Source organism: Equus przewalskii, chromosome 1 (assembly GCF_037783145.1).
Source record: "Equus przewalskii isolate Varuska chromosome 1, EquPr2, whole genome shotgun sequence".
NCBI lineage: Eukaryota > Metazoa > Chordata > Mammalia > Perissodactyla > Equidae > Equus > Equus przewalskii.
The window spans coordinates 157,221,756-157,246,778 of record NC_091831.1 but is presented as its reverse complement, the minus strand read 5'-3'; the positions used below and the strand labels follow the sequence as shown (position 1 = coordinate 157,246,778).

At 41.7% G+C, this 25,023-nt stretch overlaps 2 protein-coding genes across 2 annotated transcripts in view; both read right to left on the bottom strand.

The window, feature by feature from the left end:
- The window catches only part of LOC103565260 (purine nucleoside phosphorylase), a 57,803-nt gene extending 33,180 nt beyond the window's left edge, over positions 1-24,623 (bottom strand). The window contains exon 1 of the mRNA XM_070584772.1: positions 24,598-24,623. Within this exon, the coding sequence (XP_070440873.1) occupies positions 24,598-24,608 (11 nt within the window). The 5' untranslated portion in view covers positions 24,609-24,623. The remainder of the gene's footprint in view (positions 1-24,597) is intronic.
- LOC103565264 (purine nucleoside phosphorylase-like) lies at positions 96-24,733 on the bottom strand. Its single transcript, XM_070584793.1, has 6 exons — positions 24,598-24,733; positions 9,763-9,932; positions 7,277-7,380; positions 6,903-7,078; positions 6,599-6,789; positions 96-5,756 (listed from the first exon to the last, which is right to left on the bottom strand). The coding sequence occupies exons 1-6, from the start codon at positions 24,606-24,608 to the stop codon at positions 5,539-5,541; spliced, it is 870 nt and encodes a 289-aa protein (XP_070440894.1). The 5' UTR covers positions 24,609-24,733; the 3' UTR covers positions 96-5,538.
- Positions 24,734-25,023: the final 290 nt, after the last annotated feature.

Sequence of the window (25,023 nt, the reverse complement as noted above, 5' to 3'; positions counted from 1 at the left end):
ATGTAAATAACAGTCTCAGTGAGGGTCTTGTATGTGTTTCTCTATACCATTATGCAAAACTTCTGTAATGAGAATTAACACTTTTAACAAAGGTCTTTATTTTGAAATATTTATTGATGTATAGGAATTCACAAAGACAATACACTGAGGGCCCACACCATGTACCCTTCACCTGGTTTTCCCCAGTGGTTACATTGTACTTAACTATAGTACATTGACATTGGTATAGTGTGTTTGTGTGTGTGTGTGTCTATGTAGTTCTGTGTCATTTTATTTCTAGTAGATTCATGTAACCACCACTGCAATCAAGATACAGAACTATTTCATCACCACAAAGATCCCCGCTGTGGTTTCTCTTTACAGTCAGACTTGTATCCCTATCGCCATCATCCTAACCACTGGCAACTGCTATTATGTTTTCCACGTTATACAAATGTTATGTAAATAGAGTCATACAGGACATGACCATTTAACATGATTTCCTTCTGTGACACCAAGCAGTTAGCCGTTAACTTGAAGTGTTTTAAGTACATATGTCAGAATACATAATTATTTTTAAACAGTTCTCCCCAAAACTTTTACCTTTTGTGATTTATCTTTTTTGTATCTATTTAGTTTACCTGTTTCCAACAATTATTTAGATTGTCTATAAAAACTTCATGAGACATCAGACCAAATCAGCTATTTTAAGTTATTATTTTTACCAACAAATTTTCTAACAGAGATAATAAGAGTTTATTTGACTTATAAAGGCTGTATGTTTACATCATATCCAATGTTGATATCTCTGAGGACATGTCTGTTTCAATTAAACCAACAAACTTAAACAAGTTTTATTTACTAGCGATCACTTTACATCATGCTAACTTGAAAGACATCTGGGCTAGTTTTTATTACCTTTAGAAAAAATTTACATAAGCCCTTATTTTAAGTCCATTAAATAGAACTCTCTTTAAAAATTATGTCATCCAGACACACATACAATGACATGTAGACAAACACAAATAAAAACCTTTAAAATTGGACCATGCTTTAGGGACAAAACTCAAAAGAATCTGGATCCAAATTGGGACCTGTTTAGATGGCTAAAGATTTTCATTCGATGATTTTTTTCTCTGTATTTTGCTGTAAGGATCCTTTTTACAGCTGTTTTTAAAGTCATGTTATCTTTTAGAAGCTTCCGTATATTCATCAAAGAATGCATTCCACTGTGAGAGGTTTTGAATCCTCTTCTTTTTTTCCCAAGGGTCACCCTTAAGGTGGATGTATCTGAAACAACGGTTCCCCAAAATGGCCACTGTCATTGTAAGATATTTTAAAAGTTGACTTATTTTCACTTGCTTGACTTTAGATCTGAAATTTTGGGGAAGTTGAAGTTGGTGAGCTCAGAAAGAGAGGAAGGAGGAGCAGCAGACTTGGTTTCATTTCACTAGTGTGTTTGCTTATTTAATTATTTTTTCTTAAAGAGGCAGCATGGGATTTCTGACCAAGTTTAGAAGTCTCAAAAACTAAAATAGTCTTCCCATTGGTTGTTTAATTTTTTTTTATAGCCACTCTTTTTACAATTACATATGTAAATAGACCAGTTTGGGTAAACTGAAATTGTCCCCTTTGGGCCATTTTAAAGTTAAATCTCTTTTAGCGTGTTTAATTAACATTGTCTGAAGGGTGGATTTATATGCTCTCATAATCCCAAAAATATAATTTAAAATATAATTAGGCAAAACAGATGTAATCATTTTACAGAAAGTCCATCACTTCCAGCCAGTTTGTTGGAAAAGCGTAACGCAAGGACAAAAACAAAAGCCTGCCAGATCCATTATCCACTACAGAAAAATCAGACCAAGTGCTCAGAAGCCAAGTACCTTGGCACTGCCGTGCACGAGTTCTGTTACTTACCAAAGATGTCTTTTCATATGCCCAAACCTAATTTCTTTCACCACCAAAAGCAAAAGCTACCTCCTGAGGGTGGATGACTAAGGAGACTAAATTACCCCAAGCAGATTTTAGGAGGAAATCTGGGAGAGGTCAATGGAAATTCTCTAGCAGAAAGTGTGAGGGAAAGAAAAACAGGGGGGCGTTGAGTTTTCCCCAATGACCGCTTGTAAAGAAACTGAGGAACAGAGAGAGATCTGAGAGGCCTAGAGCCAGTTTGCTAAGGAAACAGAGAAAGAAACCATGATAAATATTCTGTCACTTTAAGGCAAAGCCTCTGTTTGGCATGGCTGACCAGCACCCACACAGATCACAAACATTCTGAACTCAGCCCGCGGGGACCGAACCCTGCCTTTTTCCACAACTGCAAAACAAGACTCAGAGATGGACTCTGTAACTTCTGAGAGAATTAACTCCAGCCACAGGGGATCAGCTCCTTCTGTTACAGACACTACAGAAACATAAAGACTCAGTGGCTCCCAGGGAGGACTGGAACCCACCCCTTGTAGCTTTCACAACACAAACACAACAGGGCTGTAAGAAGTTCATCAAGCCCCAGCAGTGACAAACTCAAATGGGCCTCAAGCCCTCACTGCTCAATAACTAGTCAACAGGGATTGCTCCTCTGCCAGAGCCAAGCATCAGCTCTTCCAGTGGTCGGTCATGTAATCCTTCCAACCAGCCAGGGACTCTCACTCCCCTGAGCCAGGCTACCTCCAGAGGGGATCTGAACCCAAAACCCAGACTCCAAGAAGTGAACTTTGGGACTCGAACCCAAGGCTAGGGCACCCTTTAACCCAAGGATCAGGCAACCTGACTTTGTGAGACAACTTAAAGAAATAACTTATCTTTGTACTACGGGGTTGGCGCCACTTACATCCATTGAGAGATCCTCTGAGCAAAATGCTCACTGTGGCCACTGAGTCTCCTAATGGGGAAGTGACGTCAAACCAACAGCACCAACACCAAGAAGCAAGTCCCCGGCAGGCTCACCCCTCAACCTCCAGTAGCATAAGCAACATGGTTGGAAAAATAGAGCCTCAGAGGGACTGGGTCCCATCTGGTTCACCAATTTGTTACCAGACCAAACCTGAGTCCCCTTCTTGGTGTGTTACCCAAACTACACCAAAAGGAGTTGTCACACAAGGCAGAAAATTTGCAGCTTGCAGCAAAGCAAATGGAGAACTTTGGGAATAATTTCACAAAGCTATGGCTCCCCTAGCAAAGGGAGGTGGGTGCCTTTATTTGGGGTAAGGAATGAATATTCAAAGGGGAAGTTTCATCATCACATGTAGAGGTGGGCATACGTTTGCACACGCATGGTTTGGAATCATGCTTTCTGTGTTTTGTTTTGTTTTTATAGATTGACACCTGAGCTAACATCTGTTGCCAATCTTCTTTGTTTTTCTTTTCTTCTCCCCAAAGCCCCCCGGTACATAGTTGTATATTCTAGTTGTAAGTCTTTCTGGCTCTGCTATGTGGGACGCTACCTCAGAATGGCTTGATGAGAGATGCCATGTCCTCGCCTAGGATCCGAACCAGTAAAACCCTGGTCCGCCAAAGCAGAGGGCACAAACTTAACCACTCGGCCAAAGGGCCAGCCCCTGAAATCACGCTTTTATATAAATAGCATGATCTAAAAAGCGCTACTTCGCCCCTCCCAGAGGAGGAGAATTTAGGATGTTAATGAGGGCAGTTTATTTTAGTACAATTCTCTGTCTGCACAGTTGTCATTCTTGTGGTTGAGGTCTGGACTGGTTCAGAGTGGATGGGTCTAGGGCTGTTGGCACTTAGAGCTTCTTCCTGGAGCATAGCTGAAACCACAAAGCTCAAGACTCCAAAGTCATTAGAGAAGGGAATATCAGTAGCTTTCAAAAAGACAAGAGAATTAGGTCAAACACAAAAAAAGGTTAGACTTTAGGCAAGACAAGGGAAGTGGGTTAGAGTCCGTGGCTGGTGACATGTCGAGTAGCAAAGAGAAGGAAATCAAGAGGAAATATAATGAAGGCCTAACAAGGAAGTGGCGACTATGAACAGAAGCTGAGATTGATACAGAGCAAGGGCTCGATCTACACTCCCCGAGATAAAAGGTCAAGCAGGCGATGGTAGAGAAAGAACTTTAATAAGCGATAAACTAGCAAATTGGCAGAGAGCTGACTATCATCCTAAAAAACACCCGTCTTAAAAGGGAGCTGATTTGGAAATGACTTATATAAAGCAAATGGAGTTGGGGAGGGGGCTCAGAAATGTCAGGCGATGGATGACCACAGAAAGTTGGGTGCCTCACCGTAGCAGATCTCCTGAATGCAACATTCCTGAGCAACCTAAGAAAACCTCAGTGCCTTTCTTATCTCGGACAGAGGGAACAGTTTGAGCAGAGGACACAAATTTTCTACTAACAAGCTATTCTTTCTACCAGTTACAGATCAGCTTGCCAATATGCAGTTTAAACAGTTTTTCCAAAGCGTATCTTGAGAATAAGATGAGGGGAACATATGGCCTTGGGGGGCTGAAGTACTAAGAGTCCTCTGCGTAGGGGCAGCTGTCCTTCATACGTCTTCACAGGAGACCTGTCCAAATTCCAAAGGGTTCCACGTGTTGCCTGTGGTGGATCTTTAGTCTACGACATGTGAAGCTTACAATCGGTCATTATAGCTTCTCAATGCTCCTGCATGAGGCTTAGTCAGGTGGAGGGCTGTCAGGAAGCTACTGTCTTATCAGTGGTCCTCCTGGTATTCTTCCAGGCAAGCTCAGAAACTTTGGTTACTCTGTTTCCCATGTTAACCTTGTGGGTACAGGTTTCATCTGAATCCAGGGAAATTTGAAGTCTTTCATCCTCAGTTTCAAGACTAGTTAATGGGGGCTGATATTGATGAGAAAGTAGACAGGAGGTGATCATAAGGCAAGGGACAGAGCAGACTCATGTGACGGAAGAGGCCTTCATCTGCCAGAAGCTAGCCCTTCCATCCTCATCTCATCTAAGATACTTTATCCTGTCATCACTTTGCCTTTCCTTCCTCTTTCCTGCATTCACATACAACCTCATCTCAGTGCTTAGCTACTTCTCTGAGAAGCAGATAGTCACACAAGATATGTGGTCTCAAGGCCTTTCATACTCCCCTTGGCCTGTGACACAGCCTTACAACAAATTGCACAAAAGTGAAGAAATTATTTTATCTTTTTCTGTATTCTCAAAGGATGAAAGCATTAAAGTCCAAGAGACATAAGGCTGGCCTTTGTGTATTATCTACTGCTTTAGGGGACTCAGAACTGAGCTCTCAGGAATGTGAGAGCATCATCTCAAGACACTAGAGAAGCTACTGTAGCAAGTTCAATGGCCTAAGTCACATCCTGGGGATATCCATGGATACATGGTAGGCCTTGTGCTCCAACTCTTGGACAAGAACTGTTTAGAAAACAATGGAGCAAAAGAAGAATTGGCACCAGAAAGTTCTGATGGGAAAGTGGGGAGGAGAAGGATGTGGTTCTTCCTTTCTTGTCTGCTACTACCTAAGGGCTGAGGCACACGACCCACCAAGGGGCCAAAGCAGGTAGCAGCTACCTAGATCCCATAAGGGAGAAGCCAGACCACTCCAGGCCCGGTTAATTGGCACAGCCAGGCTGTGGAATGCCAGCCATAAGGATGGAGACAAACTTTTCCAGTTTCTGTGCCGCCTGTCTCCCGGCCTCTAGGACTTCCTCGTGATTGGCCTTCTCCAGGCTTTCATAATCCATAACGACCTTGTTAGTGATGAGGGAGAAGCCAAAGACTCGAAGTCCACAGTGCCTTGCAACTATAACTTCTGGAACTGTGCTCGAGCCTGATGGGGAGAAAGAGGGACACCAACTCTCAGGATCCTCAAGTGACTCTTTTCCTCATCCTTTGGCCTAACCGCTATTCATCACCTCACTGACAATTTAACATCTCAAAAAAAATCCAAAGAAACAGCTAAATTAGAGTTGAGCTTAGGTTGTTCTGTACTGTTTAAAGGAGTGGAGCCTCAGAGGGCCTTACACTTTTCTTATAAATATTACCATTGCAATACTTTATTTCTGTATCTGTCTGTGACAAAATATCGTTTGTTTCTTTTTGCTGAGGAAGATTCACCCTAAGCTAACATCTGTTGCCAATCTTCCTCTTTTTTGCTTGAAGAAGATTTGCCCTGAACTAACATTCATGCCAATCTTCTTCTATTTTGTATTTGGGTTACTGCAATGTCATGGCTGTCAACGAATGTGTAGGGGCCTACCTGGGCCGCTGAAGTGGAGAGCACTGATCTAAACCACTAGGCAATGGAGCCAGCCCTTGTCTATGGCAATTTTGAAGTCAGTTTTAATCATGCAGTTCTGTCTTCTAGCCAAGGTACAGAAGGTGGCTATGATGATATTTGTGAGAATAATCCTTAGAAACAGTTATCAAATCCTGGATAAGTTAGAAGCATTACAGCTGTTAAAGCCCTTGATGCTGGGTGGGGAGGTTTGATGGGACAACACACCAAACCTCACTACCTTAGTATCTTTCCAGGAGTCAATTTCATTCAATCTTCCTTTAAGTCAGATCCTCTCTCAATCCACCATCAGCTCTACAATCTCGTACTTCTTGCCATCCTTATTCTACCAGATCCCTCCCTCTTCAAGCCTAGAGCCACATGCCCCTGCTCACCAACAGCATCCGCCCCCAGCTTCTGCAGCAGACGACACTCGGCCACAGTCTCAAAGTTGGGGCCTGCCACCATCACGTAAGTGCCTTCCTGTAGCTCTCTCTTCTCCCCCATTTGTTTCCAGGCAATGTGAGCCTTCTGCCTTATATCCCGGTCGTAGGCATCAGACATGGCAGGGAAACGAACTCCAAACCTAGGGCACAGGTTGGATTATCTCAGATTAATGGAATACAATGAGATTTCTCTTAAGTTCCAGGCAACTCCTTACAACCCATCCATCTATAACCAAAGGAGCAAGATCTGTACCTTTCATCATTGGGACCTATGAGAGGGTTCTGACCAGAGAAACCAGGCAGGTTGATGTGATCGCGGATCAGCATGATATCTCCAGCCTCAAAGCTGGAATTGAGCCCTCCAGCTGCATTGGTGACCACAAGGGTGTCCACACCTAGAAGATGGAAAACCCTCACTGGGAAGGTCACCTTCAATGCAAAAGATAAAAGATCATAAACTGTTCTTTAAAATTTCGCCAATCCACCCACACAGACCTGCATGATCTACGTCATGAAAGAGAAAGGAGGGGACCAAAAATTACCTAGACCAGGTAGCTAGGTAATAGAATAGGAGAGACGGCTCTCTCCCTTCTTCCAGATTCATCTAGGCTGATGCCCCTGATTCACCTTCCAGAGCGGGTAGCCTTCATACATGTGGAACCTGCCCTGCATCATCACACAGGCTTTGCCGTTCAGGAACCCAAACACCAGTCGACCAGCATGGCCTGGCACTGTATATAAACAAGAAAGGGAAACGAATGGGATGATGCCTTCATACAACACATATCCATGAACACCTACCGTGAGGCAACTCATTGTGCTCAACATGAGGTCATAATGAAGCAAAAGAAGACGTTATCATCTCTGCTTTCAGAAAGTTTAAGTCGAGTAGAGGAGACAGAAATTAATCATAAATTGACAAAAAATTATATAAATACATCCTGAGATTAGGAGCTATGGAGGTAAGGATGTTCAATATTCATATACCTCCAAGGAAGGGAAGGCTTTTTTTCTTTATTTAAAGATTTTATTTTGGGGGGGACTGGCCCGGTGGCACAGTGGTTAAGTTTGCACGTTCTGCTTTGGCAGCCCGGGCTTTGCCTCTTTGGATCCCAGGTGCGGACATGGCACCGCTTGGCAAGCCATGATGTGGCAGGCGTCCCACATATAAAGTGGAGAAAGATGAGCACGGATGTTAGTGCATCGCCGGTCTTCCTCAGCAAAAAGAGGAGGATTGGCAGGAGTTAGCTCAGGGCTAATCTTCCTCAAAAAAAAAAAAAAAGATTTTATTTTTCCTTTTTCTCCCCAAAGCCCCTGGGTACATAGTTGTGTATTTTTAGTAGTGGGTCCTTCTGGTTGTGGCATGTGGGATGCCGCCCTCAGCATGGCTTGATGAGCGGTGCCATGTCTGTGCCCAGGATTCAAACTGGTGAAATGCTGGGCTGCTAAAGTGGAGCATGCAAACTTAACCACTCAGCCATGGGGCCGGCCCCGGGAAAGCTTTTTAAAGAAATTTCAAAAGAATGAGAAAGCTATAATGTGAGAGAATAGGAGTGAAAAATAGAATAAAGGGGTAACAATGAATACAGTGAATGCAGTAATTATAGAACTCTTTTCCAAATTTTCAAAATTCTCAAAGTGTACATTCTTACTTATTACCCTAACTATATGCTTCCTCACTCCTGACAGGGAACTCAAGGCATATTCTAGCTTTCTAAAGAGGCTACCGAACAAGGGGAAATGGGCAGAGTTTGGATCCATACAAGTCTCCTCCATTAGACCCACAAAACAGTCTTGTGGGAGCACATGCCCAGGATGGGGCAGCAGGGGATGGGAGTGCAAAGATAACTCCCACCCAGACCTCATAACCATGATTACCATTTCCCTTATTTGGCATGTCACCTCTAATGGACATGGCCAACGTATTCCTTAGAGCATGGATGGTCTGAGAGAGGGACCAAAACTAAGCGGAAGAGTTGATGGAGACACAAAGATATAGGAGCTTATTTAAAAAAAAAAAATACCAGTAAAAGAGCAGAAGTGATAGAGATTGAAAACTCAAGTGGAGTATAAAAAACAGGTTGATAAAATTTAAAAATTAATCCACTTATCATTAAGTGCAATCCCCTTCTCACTGGGGGTATGAGTGGCAGGTAGAGCCAATGCCACTACTATCTCCCTTAGAAAACTTTGCCCTTCCTCTCTCTTTTTAATTTTTCCTTCTCCATCCCCCATTCCAACTTCCCACTCTAGTCCCCCAGTCTTGCTGCAAAAGACTTCAAAAATATCTGTGAAAAGTCATAACCCTCCAGGGAAAAGAAGGTAGGAAGTTAAAAAATTTATAAGTAAGCCAAGAGAAGTTAGTGTTCTGAGAAATTAATCAGTAAACCAAACAAACTATCTTTGTCCCTATTTCACCTGGCCCTTTCTAAGCCTTAGCCTTAGAAATTTCTGGCTGCTATTAGGATGCTGGATACACTATCCTCCAATCCCTCAGAGCTCCATTGTGCACAGTGGACATCTGCTTCTTCCCCCCTCCAAAGGTCAGTGTGAATCAGGTCCTGTGTATTCACATATTTTCTGTGTATTTGTCTGCAAGAACATGGCAGCCTGCTCATTTGTTGCTGTGCACCAGCATGTACCTTATCCTAAGACTGGAGCTAGCGCTGGGAGATTGGGAATGGCAGGAAGACACAGAACAGGGATGGCCTGATCTTGTCCTGGGTGGTTACAGGTACTTATTTTTCCATTAATGCTGCAGACTGAAAGAAATGAGAGAGGGGTGTGTGTGTGACTCTGTGGTGACCATGGTATATGGGGGAGCATTGGGCGAGGTGTTGAAGAGCTTTAAGGAGCTCTGAATTATTCAAGCCTAGGAAACACGTCATCATATAGTATCCCAACAAAGACATATGTGTTTATTCTGAAATTCCTAACACGGAACTTTCCTTCTAAAGTCATTCTGATTCCTGTGGTCTTTTCTCCTCCATCACAACAGTTGTCTCCAGTCAAATGCCATAGAGGATAACCAGGTCCAGGCATGGAAGCATTGCCCTTCCATCAGAATCCCATCAACATCCCCCAGTGCCATCCCTCCCTCCCCTGGCCAGTACCTGTACTCCGGGGAAAGTTTGGTATCTCACTGTAGTCAAAGCTCTGGGCCTGAGTTAACTGATTAGTCAGACCTCCTAACCCAGAACCGCAGATCACCGCCACTTGAGGGTGGTGCTTGGTGTGGGACAGAAGCCACTGTGCGGTGGTCTGATAATCTTCATATGTGAACCTAGGAGAAAGGGAAAATCAAGGTGAGTTTCGCTCCCATCCCAAGGGTGTCACAGAGTAATGACCCTCAGTGTACAGAGGCTGGGAGATGTACCAAGGTGACAGGGGACAGAGTAGCTGGCCAAAGAACTGCCCCAGAGGAGATGCCACATTAAGCTCACCCACCCACTCACTCCTCTTTCTGAGTCAGATTTGCTAAAATTCTGACATGAAATGCACTCCTCATTCCTGGCAAAAGTTAATGATTTCTATGTCTCCACCACCAGCCCCAACTCCAGTTCTGCTACCACTGGCAGGTTTAATAGCTCTCCTTATTACAAAGATTTAGAGGAAGGGATCATCGAGCCTACAAAGAAAAACAGTGAAATAACCAAATCAAGGAGGGTAAAAGTGCTGGGCCTAACGAGTGATGACAGCATCATGACAGAGTGAGCTCTCCTGGTGAACTTTCCCTCTATAATACCATGAAAACAACATTCATATTCCAACAAAGGACATCCACACAGTATAAAAGACATCTGAGACACCCATGCAGCCATATGTCAGAAGGTGGAATGGGATAAGAGAAAGCTTCACTCCCTCACCAAAGGACAGTGATCCAGGGATTGTGCATGGCCAAAGAGAGGAAAGAGGCTTGGGGCACCCTTTCATGGGAACATCATAGATCCCCAAGGTCCCTCACAGTCCAGGGGAAAACCCCCTACAGAGTTAACTAGCCATCATGGGAGTGACTTCATCAAGTCAACCTCCTAGGAGAGCAGATAGCAAGGGCAGAGCAAGAAGCCCCAGAGAGTATGCAGAAGAAAGAAAACACCCCTCCCCTCTGCCCAGCACCTGAGTCCAGCACCTGCCATCCCAGCAGAAACGAGAAGGCTCAGAATATGCAGCTCTTGACCTCCACCCAGTGGCAATAGGTGGAAATGGCAATCAAATAATACCACAATGCAGAAGAACAAAGCCATGTTGTTTAACAGTATGAAAAAATACATTAAATATCCAGACCAGAAGAAAAATGACAAGTACCCAGACAACAATCCTGAAGAGACAGAAATATATAATCTAAGTGACAGAAAATTCAAAATAGCTATCATTAAAAAACTCAAGTTAAAAGAGAATGCACAGACAATTCAATGAGTTCAGGAGCTACTTTGCAAAAGAGATTGAAAGTATAAAGAAGAAATAATCCGAAATATCGGAGATGAAAAACACAACCAATGAGGGGCTGGCCCAGTGGCACAACTGTTAAGTGCACATGTTCTGCTTCAGTGGCCCGGGGTTCACCGGTTTGGATCCCGGGTGCATACATGGCACTGCTTGGCAAGCCATGCTGTGGTAGGCGTCCCACATATAAAGTAGAGGAAGATGGGCACAGATGTTAGCTCAGGGCCAGTCTTCCTCAGAGAAAAGAGGAGGATTGGCAGCAGATGTTAGCTCAGGGCTAAACTTCCTCAAAAAAAAATAAGACACAATGGATGAGATACAATAAAATATGGATTCCGTGAATGCTAGAGTTGATATCATGGAGGAATGAATAAGCAACATTGAGGACAGAAATATAGAATTGCTCTAGATGGAGGAGGAGAGAGAACTAAGATTAAAAAGAAATGAAGAAAGTCTCCAAGAAATATTCGACTCAATTAGGAAATGCAACATAAGAATTATAGGTATACAAGAAGGAGAAGAGAAGGAAAATGGAGCAGAAAGCTTGTTCAAAGAAATAATGGCAGAGAATTTCCCTGGGGAAGGAGATAGAAATCTACGTGGAAGAGACTGAGATCTCCTAACTATGTCAATGTAAAAAGACCTACTGCAAGGCATATAGTAGTCAAGCTGGCAAAGTCAATGACAAAGAAAAAATACTAAGGGCAGCAAGGCAGAAAACAATAACTTACAAAGGAACCCTTACTGGGCTTTCAGCAGATTTCTCAGCAGAAACCTCACAGGCTAGGAGAGAGTGGAATGATGTATTCAAATATTTGAAAGATGGAAAGTTTCAGCCAAAAACTCTATCCAGCGAAAATATCCTTCAGATATGAAGAAGAAATACAAGCTTCCCCAGACAAACAAAAGCTAAGGGAGTTCATAGCCACAAGACCCCCCCACACACACACACACAAGAAATCATCAAGAAGGCCCTCATACCTGCAAAAAGAGAGGGAAGAAAGGGGTTACAAAGCCCAGAGTAAGGAGATACATAGGTAGACAAAATCAGTAAATTGTAGCTATCCATCAGAACAGGTTAGTAAATATTCAAGATAACATTAAAGATAAAGGGAAGGAAAACACCAAAAACAAAGATAATCTTGTGATTTTAACCACAAGCTCACAACACAAGGTGGAATAAGATGTGACAAAAGCAACATAGGAGGGGATGAGGAAAGGGACTGAATTGGTTTAGTATAAGGAAAAAAGAGGTCATCAGAAAATGGTCTAGCATATCTACGAGATTTTGCATACAAATCTCATGTTAACCACTAAACAAAAAAACAGAACAGAGACACAAAGAATAAATAAGCAGAACACTAAGAAATCTAGCATAAAAAACCACATGACTGAATTGGTAGTCTGAAATACAAGGAATAAGAAACAAAGGAAATGCAGGAGAACCAGAAAATGAGCAATAAAGTAGCAGCATTAAGCCCTCATTTATCAATAATCACTTTAAATGTAAATGAACTGAATTCCCCAATAAAAAGACACCAAGTGGTGAGATGGATTAAAAAACAAGACACAACAATATGCTGCCTCCAGGAAACACATCTTAGCTCCAATGACAAACATGGGCTCAGAGTGAAGAGTTGGAAGATGATACTCCAAGCTAATGACAAACAAAAGAAAGCTGGTGTTATAATACTTATAGCTGACAAAGTAGACTTCAAGATAAGACAGGTAAAGAAAGACAAAGAGGGACAGTATATAATGATCAAAGGGACACTCCACCAAGAAGACATAACACTTATAAATACCCATGCACCAAACACAGGAGCACCAAAGTACATTAAGCAACTATTAACAAACCTAAAGGAGTCATTAACAATAACACAGTAATAGTAGGGGACCTCAACACTCCACTCATGTCAATGGACAGCAGAAAGTCAACAAGGAAACAGTAGAATTAAGTGAAAAACTAGAACAGATGGACTTAATAGATGTATATAGAATACTCCATCTAAAAACAACAGAATATACATTCTTCTCAAGTGCACAGGGAACATTCTAAAGCATAGACCATATGTTGGGAAACAAGGCAAGCTTCAATAAATTTAACAAGATGGAAATAAGAACAAGCATCTTTTCCAACCACAATACTATGAAGCTAGAAATTAACCACAAGATAAAAGCTGAGAAAGGGATAAAGATGTGGAGCCTAAACAACATGCTACTGAACAATCAATGGATCATTGAAGAAATTAAGGAGAAATCAAAAACTATCTGAAGACAAATGAAAATGAAAACATATCATACCAACTCATATGGGATGCAGCAAAAGTGGTACTAAGAGGGAAATTAATCACAATACAGGGTCACCTTAATAAACAAGAAAAATCCCAAGTAAGCAATCTCAAACTACACCTAACTGAATTAGAAAAAGAAGAACAAACAAAACCCCAAATCAGCAGAAGGAGGGAAATTATAAACATCAGAGCAGAAATAAATGCAATTGAAACAAAAAAGGCAGTAGAAAGGATCAATGAAACAAAGAACTGGTTCATTGAGAAGATAAACAAAATTGAAAAACCCCCAGCGAGACTTACAAAGAAAAAAAGAGAGAGAGCTCAGATAAACGAAATTAGAAATGAAAGAGGAGAAATTACAATGGATACCACAGAAATACAAAGTATTATAAGAGAATACTACGAAAAGCTATATGCAACAAATTGGACAATCTAGAAGAAATGGATAAATTCTTAGACTCTTACAACCTCTCAAAGCTGAATCAGGAAGAAACAGAGAATCCGAATAGACCAATCACAAGTAAAGAGATTGAAACAGTAATCAAAAACATGCCAAAAAATAAAAGTCCAGGACCAGATGGCTTCCCTGGAGAATTCTACCAAACAATCAAAGAGGATTTAATACCTTTCCTTCTCAAGCTATTCCAAAAAATGCTTCCTAACACATTCTACAAGGCCAAAATCACTGATACCAAAGCCTGATAAGGACAGCACAAAAAAGGAAAACTACAGGCCAATATTGCTGATGAACATAGATGCAAGAATCCTCAACAAAATATTGGCAACCCAAATGCAGCAATACATCAAAAAGATCATAGACCATGATCAAGCGGGATTTATACCAGGGACACAGGGATGGCTCAACACCTACAAATCAATCAATATGATACACCATATTAACAAAATGAGGAATAAGAACCACATGATCGGGAGAGGGGCGGAGCAAAATGGTGGGGTGAGCTGACCCGGGATTCTCTCCCCTCCAAAATACAACAAAGGATTGGAAAAACTGAATTTCAGAGAATAAATCTAATGCCAACACGTTAGAGACCTACAATACCAAGAAGGCGGAGAACAGAGACCTTGCTGACAGCCTCGGAGGAGCTGGAATGGGGTAGGAGAGAACGTCGCTCCTTCCCCTAGAGTCTGCGATCCCTGCTGCGTGGGTCGGGAAGGAGCGGGGGAACGGCCGCGCGACTGGGGGATCATCGAGGACTCCTGCCGCTGGTTCAGTGGAAACCCGCTGACAGTGGAAAGCTTCCGTGCGTGAGGACCCCATAAACCCAGGGCCTCAGGAGACCAGAGAACAGAACTGATCTGAATCCAGATCTGCGCGTGAGAAAAGCAGCCCCTCCCTCACGGAAAAGCGCACTGGGCACCGCCATCTTGCCCGAAGGCAGAGAGCTCAGAACACGCTGCTCTCGAATCGCCATCTACTGGCGACAGGCGGTAACTGCAACCGAATTCTATCACTATGCGAAAAAACCGCTCCTCTACCATCCAGCAATTTATAAAAGCCCCAGACCAGAAGGAAAACAATAAAAACATAGAATTAAGTCCTGAGGACTTGGAATTAGGTAAACTAAGTGATAATGAGTTCAGAGCAGCTATAATCAAGAAACTCAATGAGGTAGAGAGAAAGATAGAGAAATAAGCCAATGAGTTCTGGAGTTACTTCACAAAAGAGATTGAAATTATAAAGAAGAATCAAACAGAATTACTTGAGATGAAAAACACAATGGACCAGATAAAACAGAATACTGATTCCCTGAATACCCGTGTAGACACCATAGAAGAGCAACTTAACATAATTGAAGATAGACAGGCTGAATGGCTCCAGACAGGGGAAGAAAGAGAACTAAGAAGAAAATCTCCGAGAGATAGTGGATTCAATGAGTAAGAACTTAAGGATCATAGGAATTCCCGAGAACGTGGAAAAGGAAAATGGAGCAGAAAGTGTGCTTAATGAAATTATAGAGAGAACTTCCCAAATCTAGGGATTGATGGAGAAATGTGTGTAGAGGAAGCTTTCAGATATCCTAAATTTGTCAATGTAAAAAGACCTACTGCAAGGCAGATAGTAGTACAAATGGCAAGAAGAAAAGACAAAGAAAGAATACTCAGGGAAGCAAGAAAGAAGAGAATTACCTACAAAGGAGCTCCTATCAGACATTCAGTGGATTTCTCTACAGAAACCTTACAAGCTAGGAGAGAATAGAGTGACATACTCAAAGCTTTAAAAGATAAAAATCTTCAGCCAAGAATACTCTATCCAGCAAGAATTTCCTTCAGATATGAGGGAGAAATTAAATCTTTTCCAGACAAACAAAAGTTAAGGGAATTTGTAACTAAAAGCCCTCCACTACAAGAAATCCTCAAGAAGGCTCTCATACCTGAAAAAAGAAAACAGGGAGAAAGGGGTCACAAACCACAGACTAGGGAGACCGATGGATAGAACCAGAACAGGATAGCAAGTATTCAACTATAGCATTAGGGTAAAGGTAAGGAAACTACCAAAGCAAGGATGATCTTATCATTCTTAACTACAAATTCATAACAGGAGTTGGAATAAGAAATGAAAATAATTATTTAGGAGGGGAAGAGCAAAGGGTCTAAATCAGTATAGGCCAAGTAAGTAAGAGACCACCAGAAAATAGACTATATTATACATGAGATTCTAAATACAAACTTCAGAGTAGCCATTAAACTAAAAAAGAGAACAGAGCCACAAAACATAAATAAGTAAAAATCTAAGAAACCCAGCATAAGAAATTGCAGTATTAAATGGGTAGGCTAAAGCACACAGGAAAAGAAACGCAGGAAAACAAGATAATGAGCGACAGATTGACAGCATTAAGTCCACACACATTAATAATCACTGTCAATGTAAACGGATTGAACTCTCCAATAAAAAGACACAGAGTGGCAAAATGGATTAAAGAACACGATCCAACAATTTGTTGCCTCCAGGAAACACACCTCAGCCCCAAGGACAAACACAGGCTCAGAGTGAAGGGGTGGAGGACCATACTTCAAGCTAATAGCAAGCAAAAAAAGGCAGGTGTTGCAATTCTTATATCAGACCAAGTGGATTTCAAAATAAGACAGGTAAAGAGAGACACAGAGGGACAATATATAATGATCAAAGGGACACTTCATCAAGAAGAAATAACGCATATAAATATCTATGCACCCAATACAGGAGCACCAAGATTCATAAAGCAACTATTAACAGACCTAAAGGAAGATGTTAAAAACAACACAATAATAGTAGGGGACCTCAACACCCCACTCACATCAATGGACAGATCATCCAGACAGAAAATCAACAAGGAACTAGTGGAGCTAAATGAAAAACTAAAACAATAGGACTTACTAGACATATATAGATCACTTCATCCTAAAACAGCTGGATACACATTCTTCTCAAGTGCACACGGAACATTCTCAAGGATAGACCATATGTGGGGAAACAAGGCAAGCCTCTACAAATTTAAAAAAATTGAAATAATAACAAGCATCTTCTCCGATCATGATGCTATAAGGCTAGAAATTAATTATAAGAAAAAAGCTGAGAAAGTCACAAAGATGTGGAGACTAAATAACACACTACTGAACAAGCAATGGATCATTGAGGAAATCAAAAAATACCTGGAAACAAATGAAAATGATAACATGCCATACCAACTCATACGGGATACAGCAAAAGCTGTATTAAGAGGAAAATTCCTCGCAATACAGGCACATCTTAACAAACAAGAAAAAATCCCAAATAAGCAATCTTAAACTACACCTAACTGAACTAGAGAAAAAAGAACAAATAAAGCCCAAAGTCAGCAGAAGGAGAGAAATAATAAAAATCAGAGCAGAAATAAATACTATTGAAACGAAAAAGGCAGTTGAAAGGATCAATGACACAAAGAGCTGGTTCTTTGAGAAGATAAATAAAATTGACAAACCCCTAGCCAGACCTACAAAGAAAAAAAGGGAGAAAGCTCAAATAAACAAAATCAGAAATGAGCGAGGAGAAATAACAACAGACTCTGCAGAAATACAACAGATTATAAGAGAATACTACAAAAAACTATATGTCCACAGAATGGATAGAGGAAATGGATAAATTCTTGGACTCCTACAATCTCCCAAAGCTCACTCAAGAAGAAGCAGACAATTTGAACAGACCAATCACAAGGAAAGAGATTGAAACAGCAATCAAAAACATCCCAAAGAATAAAACCCCAGGACCAGATGGCTTTCCTGGGGAATTCTACCAAACTTTCAGAGAGGATTTAATACCTATCCTTTTCAAGCTATTCCAAAAAATTAGGGAGGATGGAACACTTCCTAACACATTCTATGAGGCCAACATCATGCTCATACCAAAACCTGACAAGGACACCACGAAAAAAGAGAACTACAGGCCATTATCACTGATGAACATAGATGCAAAAATTCTAAACAAAATTTTGGCAACCAGAATTCAGCAATTCATCAAAAGGATCATACATCAGGATCAGGTGGGATTCATACCAGGGACACAGGGATGGTTCAACATCTGCAAATCAATCAACATGATACACCACATCAACAAACTGAGGAATAAAAACCACATGATCATCTCAGTAGATGCAGAGAAGGCATTTGACTAGATCCAACGGCCATTTATGATAAAAACTCTGAACAAAATGGGCATAGAAGGAAACTACCTCAACATAATAAAGGCCATGTATGACAAACCCATAGCCAACATCATACTCAAGGGGCAAAAATGGAACGCCATCCCCCTGTAAACAGGAATGAGACAAGGATGCCCTCTATCACCACTCTTATTTAACATAGTACTGGAGGTCCTGGCCAGAGCAATCAGGCAAGAAAAAGGAATAAAAGGAATCCAAACAGGGAGGGAAGAAGTGAAACTCTCGCTGTTTGCAGACGACATGATCTTATATATAGAAAACCCCAAAGAATCCATTGGAAAACTCTTAGAAGTAATCAACAACTACAGAAAAGTTGCAGGGTACAAAATCAATTTGCATAAATCAGTAGCATTTCTATATTCTAATAACGAACTAACAGAAAAAGAACTCAAGAACACAATACCATTCACGATCGCAACAAAAAGAATAAAATACCTCAGGGTAAATTTAGCTAAGGAAGTGAAGGACCTACATAATGAAAATTACAAGGCCTTTCTGAGAGAATTGGATGATGACATAAGGAGATGGAAAGACATTCCATGTACATGGATTGGAAGAATAAACATAGTTAAAATGTCCGTTCTACCTAAAGCAATCTACAGATTCAACACCATCCCAATCAGAATCCCAATGACATTCTTTACAGAATTAGAACAAAGAATCCTAAAATTCATATGGGGCAACAAAAGACCCCGAATTTCTAAAGCAATCCTGAGAAAAAAGAACAAAACGGGAGGCATCACAATCCCTGACTTCAAAACATACTACAAAGCTACAGTAATCAAAACAGCATGGTACTGGTACAAAAACAGGTGCACAGATCAATGGAACAGAATTGAAAGCCCAGAAATAAAACCACACATCTATGGACAGCTTATCTTTGACAAAGGAGCTGAGGGCATACAATGGAGAAAAGGAAGTCTTTTCAACAAATGGTGCTGGGAAAACTGGAAAGCCACATGTAAAAGAATGAAAATTGACCATTCCTTTTCACCATTCACCAAAATAAACTCAAAATGGATCAAAGACCTAAAGGTGAGACCTGAAACCATAAGGCTTCTGGAAGAAAACGTAGGCAGTACACTCTTTGACATCAGTATTAAAAGGATCTTTTCGGACACCATGTCTTCTCAGAGAAGGGAAACAATAGAAAGAATAAACAAATGGGACTTCATCAGACTAAAGAGCCTCTACAAGGCAAATGAAAACAGTACTGAAACAAAAAAACAGCCCACTAACCGGGAAAAAATATTTGCAAGTCATATATGTGACAAAGGCTTAATATCCATAATATATAAAGAACTCTCACAACTCAACAACAAAAAAATCAAACAACCCAATCAAAAAATGGGCTGGAGACATGAACAGACATTTCTCCAAAGAAGACATACGGATGGCCAATAGGCACATGAAAAGATGCTCATCATCGCTGATCATCATGGAAATGCAAATCAAAACTACACTAAGATATCACCTTACACCCATTAGAATGACAAAAATGTCTAAAACTAGTAGTAACAAATGTTGGAGAGGTTGTGGAGAAAAAGGAACCCTCATACAGTGCTGGTGGGAATGCAAACTGGTGCAGCCACTATGGAAAACAGTATGGAGATTCCTCAAAAAATTAAAATTAGAACTACCATATGATCCAGCCATCCCACTACTGGTTATCTATCCAAAGAGCTTGAAGTCAGCAATCCCAAAAGTCCTATGTACCCCAATGTTCATTGCAGCATTATTTACAATAGCCAAGACATGGAAGCAACCTAAGTGCCCAACAACAGATGAATGGATAAAGAAGATGTGGTACATTTATACAATGGAATACTACTCAGCTGTAAAAAAGGACAAAATTATTCCAATTGCAATAACGTGGATGGACCTTGAGGGAATTATGTTAAGTGAAATAAGCCAGCGAGAAGACGACTAATATGACTCCACTCATAGGTGGAAGTTAGTATATTGATTAGGAGATCTGATCGGTGGTTACCAGGGAAAGGGGGGGTGGTGGGAGGGCACAGAGGGGGAAGTGGTGTACCCACAACATGACTAACGAAAATGTACAACTGAAATCTCACAAGGCTGTAATCTATCATAACATTAATAAAAAATAAATAAATAAATAAAAATAAAAATAATAAAAAAAATGTGGACTAAGAGAACAGTTTAGTGGATACCAGGGGAAAGGTGGGGTGGGGGGTGGGCACAAAGGGTGAAGTGGTGCACCTACAACACAAATGACAAACATTAATGTACAACTGAAATTTCACAAGCTTGTAACCTATCATTAACTCAATAAAAAAAAAAAGAACCACATGATCGTCTCAATAGATGCAGAGAAAGCATTTGATAAGATCCAATGGCCATTTATGATAAAAAAAAAAAATCTCTTAACAAAATGAGGATAGAAGGAAATTACCTCAACATAATAAAGGCCGTATATGACAAACCCACAGCCAACATCATATTCAATGGGGAAAAACTGAACACCTTCCCTCTGAGAACAGGAACAAGTCAAGGGTACCCACTATCACCATTCTTATTTAATATTGTGCTGGAGGTTTTGGCCAAAGAAATTAGGCAATAGAAAGAATAAAAAATGAATGCAAATAGGAAATGAAGAAGTGAAATTCTTGCTGTTTGCTGACAATATGGTCTTATATATAGAAAACCCTAAAGAACCAATTGGAAAACCATTAGAAATAATCAACAACCACAGTAAAGTTGCAGGTACAAAATCAACTTGCAAAACTCAGTTGCATTTCTATACTCTAATAAGGAACCAACAGGAAGAGAACTCACGAATACAATTCCATTTACAATCACAACAAAAAGAACAAAATATCTGGAATAAATTTAACCAAGGAGGTGAAGGACTTATACAATGAAAACTATAAGACATCATTGGAAGAAATCAATGACGACATAAAGAAATGGAAGGATGTTAAATGCACATGGATCAGAAGAATAAACATAATTAAAATGTCCATACTACCAAAGCAATCTACAGATTTAATGCAATCCCAATCAGAATCCCAATGACACTATCCACAGAAATAGGGCAAAGAATTCTAAAATTCGTATAGGGCAACTAAAGACCCAGAATAGCTAAAGAAATCCTGAGAAAAAAGAACAAAGCTGTAAGCATCGCAACCCCAGACTTCAAAATGTACTACAAAACCATAGTAATCAAAACAGCATGGTGCTGGTACAAAAACATACACATAGATCAATGGAACAGAATTGAAAGTCCAGAAATAAACCACACACTACAGACAGCTAATCTTCCACAAAGGTGCTAAGAACATACAATGGAGAAAAGATAGTCTCTTCAATAAGTGGTGTTGGGAAAATTGGACAGCCACATGCAGAAGAATGAAAGTACACCATTATCTCACACCATGCACAAAAATAAACTCAAAACAGATCAAAGACTTGAAGGTAAGACTTGAAACCATAAAACTTCTGGAAGAAAATATAGGTAGCACATTCTTTGGCATCACTCTTAAAAGGATCTTTTCAAATACAATGTCTTCTCAGACAAGGGAAACAAAGGAAAAAATAAACAAGTGGAACTTCATCAGACTAAATACCTTCAGCAAGGCAAAGGAAACTAGAATCAAAACAAAAAGACAATCCACCAAGTGGGAAAAAATACTTGCAAATCATATATCCGACAAGGTGATAATCTCCATAATATATAAGGAACTCACAGAACTGAACAACAAAAAAAACCCAGCTTGACCAAAAAATGGGCAGAGGATATGAACACACATTTTTCAAAAGAAGATCTACAGATGGCCAATAGGCACATGGAAACATGTTCAACATCAGTAATCATCAGGGAAATGTAAATCAAAACTACACTAAGATATCACCTTACACCTGATAAGATGGCTATAATCACTAAAACAAACAAACAAACAAACAAACAAAAGGTTGGGGACGTTGTGGAGAAAAGGGGACCCTCATTCACTGCTGGCAGGAATACAATCTGGTGCAGCCACTATGGAAAAGAATATGGAAATTAAAAATAGAAATACCACATGACCTAAGTTTCCCACTACTGGGTATCTATCCAAAGAACTTGAAATCAATAATCCAAAGAGACTTATGAACCCCTATGTTCATTGTAGCACCATTCACAATAGCAAAAACATGGAAGCAACCCAAGTACCCACTGACCAATGACTGAATAAAGAAGTTGTGGCACATATATATATAGAATGGAATACTACTCCGCCATAAAAAAGACAAAATCGTCCTATTCACAACAACATGGATGGACCTGGAGGGTATTATGTTAAGCGAAATATGTCAGACTGAGAAAGAAAAACATCATATGATTTCACTCATATGTGGAAGATAAAAAAACACATGGACAAAGAAAACAGTTCAATGGTTACCAGGGGAAGGGGCCTGGGGGAGGGAACAGGGGGTGAAGGGGAGCACTCATACAGTGATAGATAAGTAAATATGCACAACTGAAATTTTACAATGATGTAAACTATTATGAACTCAACAACAACAAAAGTGCAGGGCCTGAGGAGGCAGGCCCAGGAGTACACTCAGAAAGGGACTAAGACCTTCCTACTACCACCCTTCTTAGTACCATACCTGCCTGCTCAGAACACTCAAAACGTAATTAAGACTAACTAACCTGAGGGGAAGGAATAAATCCAATTTCCTTCTGGACTGACACCCTCTAGCTCTTCCCTCAGACAAATACTAAGGGCTAAATTTTTTGATTGACAAAGAGAGCCATAGGAACACTCCTAGTGGAGGTCTACATGTCAGTTCAATTGGACCCTTCTTTGCGGGATCCCCAGACACACACAGAGCCCTGTCATATGGAATTGCCAGGGGTAATTCAAGCCTGGACAAGACAAGCTACCCCACAAAAAAGCAGATTCCATTCACACTCTGGTTTTCAGCACTGGAGCAGAACCAACTGCACAGATTTCTCACAGCAGCTTGTTAAAAATGGATTCTGGAGCCCACCCCTCCGGATTCATAATTCTGGAGAAAGACTCCAGAATCTGTATTTTTTACAAAAGTGCCTCAGTTAATTCTGATTCAAAAACTAGGTTTAGGAATTTCTGGTCTAGAGGTAAGGAGAGCTCAACTTGGACTTGAGTCCCAATTTTGTCTTTTTAGGCAAATAACTCATGCTTCAAATACTTTCCTCAGCTATAAACAAAGGGAATGTAATCAGTACCGCCTATCTTAGAGGTTCAATTTGAAAATGAATTAAAAACTTGCTAACAAGCTCCAATGATCCATGACTCCATAAATCATTGGTTCAGGCCCCCAGCACTTGAAGCTGCTCCCATTTTCCCCCTTGTCTCTATTCTTCTCCCTGCCGTCTCCCATCTTCTCTTCTCTTCACCAAGGGTCTTTGCCTTTCAGAGACTTAAGGACATACACTCATCCAGAACCCATACATCCCAAGAATCTATCTAGAATTTTTCTCACAATTCCAGTCCAATTCTCTCACACCCATGAACACAGCTAACCAAGCCTCCAGAGGAAATTCTTTCCTTCAAAAGCAGAGCCTTTGAAACCAAATCAGTCCACAATACACCAGGCTTCCCTCAGGAAGTAGCTGAGTAAGGGACAGGGGCAGGAAAAACAGAGCCGGGACCACAGGACGATGGAGAAGAGAAACCATCAAACAGTAAGAAGTAAATCAAACAGCATCCCCAAGAGGTGCAAAGGAAATGAAGGAAGTGTGAAGCCATAGTCACCTAGCATTTCTAGCCACAGCCATAGGACTTCTTCATTGGCCATTAGTGCCCTGAGGACAACCTGGGGCCCTGAGCATCCAAAAGCCATTGCGATGCCTAACACTAGAGACTTGGAGTGGCATTTCCGGGACCAAAGCAGAGAAAAAGGTTTTCAAAGGTAAGAGGGGAGTCGGGCAAGTGGGCAGGGTCTGGTGCCCGGGTCATGGAATAAGGGTTTCCTTCTCTCCTTGGAGACTCTGTCCCCAACTCAATTGGACCTCCAATTTGGCGGGAAGGGAGGTGTTGGCAAGGGACCTGAGCAATCTCTCCTCTGAAGGAGGAACTCTAGATTTGGGCCCCAAAACTACCTCGTGGCTTTACCTGGTCTCTAGAATGGGAATCTGTGAAGAGCACGTGCAGTGGGAAGATTTTCGCCCTATATTGGGGGATGGGGGTATGCCCCCCTCTAGACTTACACCCCCAACTCACACAAAAACACACTGGCTTCTTTTCGGAGTACACTACACTCTACCAACCTGTCCCCTTCCTGCTCCACTGGCGCCACCCTGGCTCCATTCCCGCCTGCGTCCCTGCCGGCGCCGGCTGCCCCACTGCTCTGAGCCTTGACCCTGACCCCGGGTTCCTTGCTAGGCCTCGCAGCAGCTCAAGGGCGCCCTCTCCCTTTCCCGGCTCCCTCAGGGCCCACAGCCGGGTTTCCAGGTCTTGGTGACAGCCATTTCCCCTCCCCAGGGGCCGCCAGGGTTCCCCCAGCCTGGTGCCCGCCTCACTGGGTTTCCATGGAACCGCCGACGTTCTCTAGACAAGCCCGCCCTTCGCTGCCGCGATCTGCTCCGCTGAGCTGAGCTGCCGCCGCCTGTCAGGGCCGCACACTTAGCGCGCTGTCCCCTCGGCGCTGGCTTATCCCCAGCCCGGAGGCCCCCAGCCAATGGCAGCCGAGCACGCAGGCCAGTCCTATCTCCAAGGTGACACACACTGTTTCAATCGCCCCAGGCTTGGCTGCAAACCTAATCCGAGATCTTCCCGGGCCTGGATCCTTTCTCGCGCCCCCTCCTGCCCCCAAGGGGGCATCAAGTATTTCATATCTGCACCCATTCCAGTCCTCAGGCCAGGGTTTCCGGTAGGGAAGCCTATGACAGAAGAGGGCTAAGAAGTCAGGAGGAGACCCCCCGAACCATCTGTCTCCAACCCCGTTC

What these genes read in the sequence shown, in the direction of transcription:
- LOC103565264 (XM_070584793.1), bottom strand. An exon ending in ATAGGTCCCAATGATGAAAG is followed by an intron (nt 6,790 to 6,902) that starts GTACAGATCTTG and finishes CCTGTGCCCTAG; the next exon opens with GTTTGGAGTTCGTTTCCCTG. An exon ending in GCTGGGGGCGGATGCTGTTG is followed by an intron (nt 5,757 to 6,598) that starts GTGAGCAGGGGC and finishes TCTCCCCATCAG; the next exon opens with GCTCGAGCACAGTTCCAGAA.